Source organism: Sturnira hondurensis, unplaced genomic scaffold (genome assembly GCF_014824575.4).
Source record: "Sturnira hondurensis isolate 20B ecotype Veracruz unplaced genomic scaffold, ASM1482457v3 Scaffold0004136, whole genome shotgun sequence".
In the NCBI taxonomy this organism is placed as follows: Eukaryota; Metazoa; Chordata; class Mammalia; order Chiroptera; family Phyllostomidae; genus Sturnira; species Sturnira hondurensis.
The window spans coordinates 23,526,842-23,536,697 of record NW_028076767.1 but is presented as its reverse complement, the minus strand read 5'-3'; the positions used below and the strand labels follow the sequence as shown (position 1 = coordinate 23,536,697).

The window sequence follows — 9,856 nt, the reverse complement described above, 5'->3', positions numbered from 1 at the left end:
CACAACCGAGATGACTGCCTTAAATTTCTGATCTCAAGTGCCTGCTAGCCTACATTACCCTCATTCATTCCACCTTTTCTTCTCTCTTATTCTTAGTTTGCTTCCTATTTCACTGAGAAAATATAAGCAATGTAAGAGAGATATCCACATGCTCTCTCCACATGTATCTACCCATCCTCATCTCTGCCTACACATTGAATCTTCTGTTACTATTGATCAACTGTCCCTTCCGTTTGCTCCCCAGCTGCCCACCCCTCTGCTACTAACCCGTGCCTCTCCAGCAATTCTCTCTCCTGGATCATCCACTTCCTTTCTTTACTGGTTTATTCCTGTCAGCATTCAAACATGCTGAAATATTTTTCACCGTAACCCTCTCTTGACCCTACATTCCTCCCAGGGGTGTCCCATCCACAGCTCACGGGCCGCATGTAGCCCAGGATGGCTATCAATGCAGCCCAACACAAAATCATAAATTTACTTAAACATGAGATTTTTTGTTTGTTTGTTTTCATTAGAGTTTGTGTATTTAATGTGTGGCCAAAGACAACTCTTCTTCCAGTGGCCCAGAGACACCAAAAGTTTGGACACCCCGAGAGACCTTCCTCTTCACTTCTCTGTCCATTTTGATAGCAGAAAACCTCAAATGAGTCGTGTGTACTTGCCATCTCCAGTTTTCCTCCCATTCCCTCTTAAACCCTGTCCAAGCAAGCTCATGCTTCCTTTGCTCTACCAAAACTTTGTCAAGGTCATCGCGCGCTCCACAGTGCTAGATCCCCAATTTTCAGGCCCCATTTTCTGTGTGTCAATGAGAAAGCATCTGTGCAACTGTAAAGTGCTCCCTACAAGTGAGAGGTTAGCATTATTATTTAGAAACCAATAAACGTCTTAAGGGGATGAATGCCCACCACTGCAACGATACTTCTGTGTTCCCCACCCTCTCCCCAACCCCAGCCTTTTTGTGAAATTTTTCAGGCCCAAGTGTGGGGCCTTGCACGTGTCCCGGCTCTAGCATCCAGTGTCCAGAGTGGTCCAAGAAAGCATTCTTCCCGTCTTCTTCTGAGATATAACAAATGTCAGCAAATGACAAAGTCAAGGACCATGGCCTGGGGCTATGCAACCACACAGCTTGCCAATGCCTCTGTTGCCTGAGGGAAAAGTGAGAATACCCAGGATCTCACCTGCTGTGTTGTTGTAATAGTGTGAAGTAGTGTGTAGTATTTTACCTCCTCACTATAAGCTATATGAGGAAGAGGACTGAAGTGGGATGGAGTAGGGGAGGGGGAAGAGGCTAGGACAGGGCAAGGCATGCCCAGAACAGAACAGAACAGAACAGAGGGGCAGCCCTGTTACATATGTCATCAGACAAACCTTTGAAAGTATCAAATACATATATGGGCTGGTATAGGGTCCTATGTTAATTTCAAAGGGAACATAGACAGAGAAGGTCATTCCCAACCATTTAGCTTTTCTTGAATTCACCAGGTTTCACCACCTCCCAGTCTAGAAAGACATCTATTCCATGTCTGAGACTTCAGAGCTCCCTCTCCATTAAAGGCCCCCTGAGAGAATCTACTGTGCTGGGGAGCAGGGACCCTCCACCTTCTATCCCAGGCATCACCTCTCTGCGAATGCCACTTAGCATAATTCAAGAGCGCTCACAGCAATGACCACAGCCACATCAACAGGTGTTATTAAAAGGAATTTAATAATCTTAATTAAAAACTCAACAGCGAATTCCGTCACAGGCCTTGGCAGCTGAAGCAACTCCAGGGTCATGCCCCTTTGGGACGTGGTTGGGCCGCGGTCTTGGACACAGGCCCACCACTGCTGCGTGGCGAGGAGCGACCCGAAAGTTATTTCGATACAATATCAAAGATCCGCAAGGATGTTTTTTTAAAAAAAGTTTTAAATATATTAGACTCTCTTGATTGCCATTTTTTACACAAAGCTGCTGATACAGTATACAGAGTTTTAACCTTTTTTTTTCACATAAAATACATTTTTCTTAAGTGTTCTCTGCACATCAGTGGCTTCTGGTCTGGTGAATTATTGCGGAGGGCTGGGGGTCTGCAGACCTTTCCTGGGTGTGCAGAGCCAGGCCCCGCACCATGGCACTTGCATGCCCATGGGAAGCAGGTCCTCTGGCCAACCGGCCAGCAAGAGACGCCTGTCAAGGAGAGGGCTAGAGCTTCTGGCAATGGGATCATTTCTGTGGAGTTCTTCACTGACCACTCGACCCTTTGCTCTTACGTGCCCGGGGGGAGGGGAGGGCTGTCCCCAGGCTACAATAGCAGGAGTTAGGTATAGTCCTTCTGAGCATCTTGTAAGGGGCTCCTCCTGGAAAGTGCCCCAGTCTCCTGCTCTGGGAAAGCAGGTAGAAGAGAGCGCTCAAGATCAAAAGGTATCTGACACCAGTGACTCAAATGGTCTTATGTTACTACAAAGCCAGCAAACTGTGATGGGATAGGACAGGGGACACACCCTTGTTAGCTTTCTGAGGTCATTTAAATTGATCACACAGTGCAGAGCAGTCTCACTGATGCTGTGTAATTGATGGAGAACTATATCCTGAAGTCCTCAGCAGACCTGGGTCTAGATTCACTCAGCTTCCTGGAGCTACTGGCCAGAAACTCACTCTCTGGTGAGAGCCACCAGTTTTCAGTAGTCTGGGGCATAGGGTAGGAGCAAGGGCCAGAGCTCACAGTGAGCCATGTGGCACCTGCTCCTTCCATCTGCCAGGAACTGCCACCAGTTTGGGTCTTGGCAGGAGCTGGGCATCTGGTCAACCTTGCCAGCATTCTCCCAGCTCCTCGATTCATACCTGCCAGGAAGTGAGGCAGTTCATGAAGGAAGGCTTCAATGTTAAAGGAGAAGCTCTTTTTCCTCCCGTTATTCATTGGTGGGGAAGGAAGACTACATAATAGCAAAAATGAGTGAGAGACAATGAGTTTAAAAACCTGAGATGCATTGGCAGCAAACTCCAGACTCCTTATTCTTCTAGACACTGACCTCAAACTGCTATTATATAGTGCCTCAGAGATGCTGGCCTGAAGGCAGCTAGGAGCCCTGAGAGGTCCATATAGACTTGGGATGGTGTCAGCCTGGAAACCAAGATCCAGCATCTGTATTGAGTGGCACATGGCCTCTGTAGGTGGCCATGACAGCTGTTTGCTGGCTACAGGGACTCATACTCTAGGGAGTCTAAGAGCTGAAAAGCAAAGGGATGCTGGACCAGGATGCAGTCAACTCAGACAACTCAAATGGGCTGCTGCTGACATCCATGGTCCTCAAGGGATGAAAACCATGAAGGGAAATCTCCTCACTCTATCTTGTTCCTCCTTCATCCCCAGAACCTAACATGGCGCCTGGTATGTCACAGCTACCTAACAAACTTCACGAGTGAATAAATGGATGACCTTGGCCCCAGCTCGCCCTTCAACACCCACAAGACCTACAGGTACTGGAAGCCCCAACAGGGAATGCTTTGTCCCTGACTGAAAAGATGAGCGTGTGCTCAAGTCTTCAGTTCCCAGCCTTCTGGGTGGAGAGGAATGGCCCAGGAGGCAGGAAGCAAGGGGAGAATGGCCAGAGGGCTTAGAGTGGGCAATAAATGCCTTCAGTCTCTAGGCCTTGAGCAAGCAGATCCCAAAAACCTGCCCAGCTCTCTCCTGAGGAGTACGTGGCTTCCCTGGGCACTGCCAGCTTGCAGCTTAAGTTGGCTCAAGAGGACTTGCTGTGTTAGTCTGATCTGAGCACTGTTTTAAAGCCGAAGGTATGTGTGTTTTAGGTCATCCCTGCCCTGCTCCTGCCATAGGCTGGGATGACGGAGAGCCCACCCTAGACCCCAGGAACACAGGAGGCATCATACACTGTCATCTGCAGTCTCCTGACCAGCCCCGCCACCTTCTACTGGAACTGCCCCGGAGTTGGGGTCAGGATGGCCTGGTGCTGTGACCCTCCCTGCACCCAAGAGCCACCAGGGGCACAGGGACCCTCCTGAGGCCCATGCTCTCCTGCCCACCTGCCCCACTCCTGGTGGAGCATCTGCTGGGCCCCCTGGGAGCCAGCTCCCTTCTAGGTTATGGGGAGAGGGTGCAGGGGCCCCAGTGGGGCCTGGGATTGGCAAACAGCAGACCCATTACTAAGGCTGTGGTACAAGGGGAACTTCTCCAGCCACAGCCCCCTGGCCCGGGTACCCCGCCCCCCCACCCAGAGAGAATTTTTCATAGGCTCAGAAAGAAGAGGATCAAAGGGAACCCAGATCTGTCCCCCAAGTCACAGAATCTAGATCTAGGGGGCACCTTCAGAGCTCTAAGGAGGTAGTTTTAGGACAAATAGAAGGCGCACGGAGCAGGGAACAAACCTGCTCATTAGTTACACCCACGGGTTTTGGCTGAGCCAATGGACAGCACCCATCTCATGGGCGACAGTGTCAGAGGGGCTCGTGAGAGAATGCGGTGAAGAGTGGTAGGCGGCCTGCCCCTGGGGTGAACTGAATGGGTGGTCCCACAGCTGGCTGCTGGCATGGGCAAGGCTGTGGGGAGCAGGCCTGTGTCCGGCCTCCCCAGCACTGGGGAGATGGGGACTATGAAATTGTAGGGCTGGGATGAGACCGACTCCAGCCCCACCAGCACTCTCCTGAATGCAGTTCAGGGTGTTGGCCACGGGCACCTTGCATTTGCAGCCCTGGGTGTCCCCACTCTGGCAGGAGCAGGCAGGCAGCCCCTGGGCCAGGCAGGAACTCACGAGGGCCCACTGGCAACTTGTTTCACTGGGCATTCCAGAAAAGGCAAAGCTGAGCCTGGGGTCCTGAGCATTCACTCTGGGAGTGCGGGCTGGGGTCAGGGGCACTCAGCAGCCCCTCACTACTCCCTCTGATGGCTCAGTCTGAGGAGGGCTCACCAAGAGTTTACCAACACCAATTCATTCCTCTCCTTGGAAGAGCCCTTCTGACTGAGGCTCTTAAGTTCATTTATCCATCACAAGTCAGTAAAACTCAGCGATCATGGCATTATCCATGAAAGCAGCCAAATTCAGTTCCCTGCCCCATCATAGAGTTTAACAGTCTTCAATAATTCTTGTATCAAGTGCACTTTTGGAAACACTTGGTTCCCCTCCTCCGATTTTTGATGCTTCCATCCAAAAACAGAATGGGATTTGGATCATTCCAGGACTGGAAGAGCTTGGTCCTCCACCTCAGCCCCCAGGCAGTTGCACAGCTAACTCCTGGCGTGGGTGAGGCTGTGGATGGGGCGCAGGCCTGTGCTCATTCCATCTACCCATGTGGGTTCAAGGCTGTCTCTGAACACAGAGAGGCCTGCCTGCTCCTGTCAGATGTAAATGGTGGCCCAGACCTTGGTAGGATTCTAGGTAGGGCTACGGGTCTCAGCTGAGCAGGCCCCCTCCTCCGCTAAAGCCACATTGGCAGTGGTGACAAAAACTCTCAGTCATAACCTCAGTCCTCTTGGGAATAGCCCACAAATTCTCTGTCCTACCTGCTTTCCATGAGTCCCCCCGTCATTTGTACACATGTTGGTGAAGTATGCGTATGTGTTGTATGACATGCGAGTACTGGTCCAGAGAAGACTTCCCCCACAACAGAACCGGAACCCAGCCCTCCCTCCCAAAATCATACCGCAGGGTGAGCTGGGAAGCCATGAGGGACCTTGTTTCTGACGGCAGACAATGCAGCAGGAAGCACTGGGGATGCTACGGGCAGCAGGCTGAGAGGTGGGGTCAGCCTTCCTCTGGAAAGCAGAGCCCATCTCCCCGCCGGGTGCTGTCCTCTGAACCCTCCCCAACCAGGGCTGCAGGGCTGGCCTGGATTCCAGGGACCCCCTCCCCCAACACATCTCCTCCTCTGTCACAGGGAGACTAAGAGATACGGCAACAGCCATGGACCTTCTCTTCCATCTCCTCTATGGGGGCCTTGAACTTCAAGAGCGGGGGATCTCCGCTGGTGACCGTGTAATACACCGAGGTGCCATTGCTGCTATATGGTGAAGTTCTGCCTCCGATCAAGGGGGCCTTGCCCTCGCTGCTGCTCTCGCCCGTCCTGGCCATGCTGCTGCCCAGGTGGGTGCTCAGGAAGGGGTGGCTGAGCAGCTTGGCTGCAGCCCGGTGCCGCTTCAGCTCCAGAAGCGTCTGGGAGCTCTGTTCCTTGTAGCCACTCCAGGGCGGGGTGGCGTCGGCCATGCCCGGGTTGCCGTAGACCATGCTGTAGTCGGGCACCTCGTGCACTTTCCAGACGTCGCCGTTGGACAGTGCGTACTGGTAGGTGCTGACCGGAGCCCGCAGGCCATTCTCGACAGGCATGTCCATTTCGCTTCGTGGGATCTTGCTGGGAAACTCCGAGAGCAGCACGGGCTTCTCCAGCCGGGGGTTCTGCAAGTGAAAGGACAACATTACCAGCTGGCTGGAGGACCTAGATCCAGTCCCCGCCTGCCCCTATGCTGAGGGCTTTTTAGTCTGGCCCTGTCCTCCTTCCGTGCTCCCTCACTGGGTAATAGGACGTCCATTTTGCTTCGGGGACCTCACCAATCGCTGTGTATTAGGAGAGAGGACCAACCCCCGTCCTTGCTCCAAGGGCTGGAACATGACCCCAGGCCTGGACAGTCCACGGGTTCACTACAGGCATTGGTTCAGAGGTGGGTTCTTGATGAAACTGCTTTGATCAGACTCACCTCTGAGATTTTTGCTAGAATGACTGGGAAAGAGGGGGTCTGCTCTTATAGGAACTGTGTGTGGTAACAGTGATGGAAGTTGGGGGCTGGGGAGACACCATGTCAAAGGGCCTGCTTCACAGTGAGGCCGACATGAAGGACGATGGAAGGAGAGACAGACAGCGTCCTGGTGATGTGCTTTGAGCGGCTGGATGCAGCTACCCGAGTCAATAAATTCCTTTTTTCTGTAAGTCAACTTCGATTGGTATCTGGTCACTGGCAATCCTTCCTCTGTACTCCCAGCGTATTTTTCACTCCAAACACTCTTACCCAAAGGTCCTTTCCACCCAGAAACCCCTGGAAACTAGAGCTGCCTAGAAACTATAAGTGAAAAGGCTGATACATTTGACAATAACAAAAATGTGAAGCCTAGCAAAAAGTCACCATAAACAAAGTCAAAAGACGCATGACAAAACTGGTATAATACCTGCAACATACATGACAGAAAAAGGACTAATTTCCCAAATAAATAAAGAGCTCTTAAAAGTCCATTTTAAAGAGCCCTATTACTCACCCTGGCTGGTATGGCTCAGTGGATTGAGTGCCAGCCTGTAAACTAAAGGGTTGCTGGTTCGATTCCCAGTCAGGGCACATGCCTGGGTTGCAGGCCAGGTCCCCAGTATGAGAGGCAACCACATATTGATGTTACTCTCCCTCTGCTTTTCCTTCCTTTCCCTTCCCTCTAAAAATAAATAAATAAAATCTTGTTTTTAAAGCCCTACTACCCAAAAGAAAAAAATCGACAAAGGGCACTAATATACACCTCATGGCAAAATATACTGTGTAAAAATAGAAAAAATATTCAACCTCACTAATAATTAATGACATAAAAATTCAAACAAATTTTTTACCTATCACATTGACAGGTGTTTTTTAAAATTGATTTTTAGAGAGAGAGTAACATTACTTTGTTGTTATTTATTGGTTGATTCTTGTACATGCCCTGACTGGGTATCAAACCTGCAACCCTGGTGCATCGGAACCGGGGCTCTAACAAACTGAACTACCCGGCCAGGGCCATTGGTGAGTGTTTTTAGCATTCGTTATTACTCAGTGCTGGCAAGGGTGTGGGGAAACAGCTAGGCATGTAAACTGCTACAATCTCTCTGTTTTGGAAGAATGAATGAATGCTTTGCACCAGCAAGCCCATTTCTAGGACTTGTTTTCACAGATACGCGCCCCAGGGGAGCAAAGCCTGAAAGTCACCATTAGCCAGGTGGAAAAGTAGGGCATGTCCTTATAGTGGAAGGCTCTGCAGCTAAGAATGAAGGCAGTCTGCATGAGCTGACTTGGGGATTCCGAGGATCTCCAAGACATATCTAAATCGCGAAGAAAAATAAACAAAGCACAGCTGGGGGCATCTGAAGTGTGATTTGATTTCTGTCTCTACCACTCTCTTCTCCCCAACACCGCCCCCTCCCGCGCCTGGGGACTAGACTGCGGAACAAAGCCTCTGGGTTGCTCTCTCCATCCCAGCCAGGGCCTTTGATGGGGGTTCCCTACCATCAGCACCATCACGCCTGCTGGTGAGACAAAAGCCACGTGTGACCTGTCTGTTCACTGGGGACACATGGTCCCATCAAGATGCGTGGGCACACTGGGCAACTGATCACTTTACATCCTGCCAAAGCAAGAAATACTCTCCAGAAATGCTTTCAACTGAAAAATGGCAGGCCCCTGCTGGTAGGGTCAGCCTCTCCCTTCCTGTTCCCAGCGGCTCTGCTCTGGTCCCAAACTTCTGCCCCATGCAGCAGACACAGCCAGGCACGGACCCCAGCGCATCAGTACGGAGTGGAATAGTGTTCCCCCAAATTCACGGCCACCCCACATCTCTGATTGTGACGTTATTGGAAAGTAGGACCTTTGCAGATGTGGTTAGATTAAGATGGGGTCGTGCTGCAACAAGGTGGGCCCCCATCCAATGACCGGTGTCCCTGGAATAAGAGAAAACAGAGACACAAAGACACGCCCGAGGAAGAAGGCTGTGTGATGCCTGGGGCAGGGATTGGAGTCCTGCTGGCAAAGCCAAGGAGTGTCTCTGAGCCACCAGAAGCTGGGCGAGAGGCATGGGGCAGAGTCCCCTCAGAGTCCCCAGGAGGGACCAACCCTGCTGACACCTTGCTCAGGCCTATGCCACAGTAGAGAGACCATCCTCTGGGAAAGCCCAGGGCCATTGGCTACCACGGGGGCAGGCTGTTTAGAGGTCCTGCCAGCACCCTACTCAGTTTTTAAAAAGACTCCTTCGAATCAAATGTGTTCTAGCAAACAAAATTCCCAACATTCTGCTCTGTCTCCCCCACCCCACGCCCCGGGAGTCTCAGTGTCCTTAGCTCCTGGGGTGGCTGCCCTACTGAACCTCTTTTCTGGGAAGCCCAGAATTAGATCTGATACATCACAAGCAGACACATGGTGGTCACTCACTGCCTGCTGATCATGAGACCCTACTGGGTGCCGTAGCTCCCAGCTCTGAGGCAGATACACCCAATGCTTCCCTCAGCACCCACAGTAGCCGCCACCATCAGCTTGGGTCCAGCTGGTTTAAATACTCTGCCCAGCTAACCTCCTCCTGAAGGCTCTCAGATGGAGAGGCCAGACCAGATTGGGGCCTTGTCCCCCTCCCAAGGCAGTGACTGACACTGGGCATGAGGACACTCACTGGATCCTTATTCTCCTGGTCTGTCCTGGTCTCCCTGATGTCCCCATTGTAGGTTGAGGTCCGCTGGTCCTCGGCCGCACTCCGCTGCTGCCACAGGATGGCCTCGCCCTCATACTCCTTCCTGTACAGGTTGGTCCTGTCCGAGAGGCTGGCTCGACGCACCACCTTCCTGGAGGGAGACAGGGGGTGCTGGAGGCTGCATCCGGGCGCTAGAGGCAGGAGTATGCATGGGGACCCCTGGCTACCCAGCCCCTGACTCACCCACGGCTGCCTGCGCTGGATGTCCTCCGGCTCAAGGACGACTTGTGCCTCAGCTGTGACTTCATGATGACATCATGCTTGTGTTTTAGCTCCAGCAGCAGGACCTTGAACTCCTCTTCTTCACACAGGTCTGAAAGGACAGGGGAGTCTGTTGTGGGAAGCACCACAGGCGCCTGTGGCTCCCCCAGAGAGCCCCCCACACCAGAGGGGCTGCCCT

The 9,856-nt window shown here is 52.0% G+C and overlaps 1 protein-coding gene across 1 annotated transcript in view; it reads right to left on the bottom strand.

Moving 5' to 3' along the window:
• Positions 1 to 1,686: 1,686 nt before the first annotated feature.
• The window catches only part of PPP1R16B (protein phosphatase 1 regulatory subunit 16B), a 90,474-nt gene continuing 82,304 nt past the window's right edge, over positions 1,687 to 9,856 (bottom strand). Inside the window, exons 9-11 of the mRNA XM_037044058.1 lie at positions 9,640 to 9,769; positions 9,379 to 9,547; positions 1,687 to 6,384 (exon numbers count right to left, since the gene is read on the bottom strand). Coding sequence (XP_036899953.1) covers positions 5,875 to 6,384; positions 9,379 to 9,547; positions 9,640 to 9,769 — 809 coding nt within the window. The 3' untranslated portion in view covers positions 1,687 to 5,874. The remainder of the gene's footprint in view (positions 6,385 to 9,378; positions 9,548 to 9,639; positions 9,770 to 9,856) is intronic.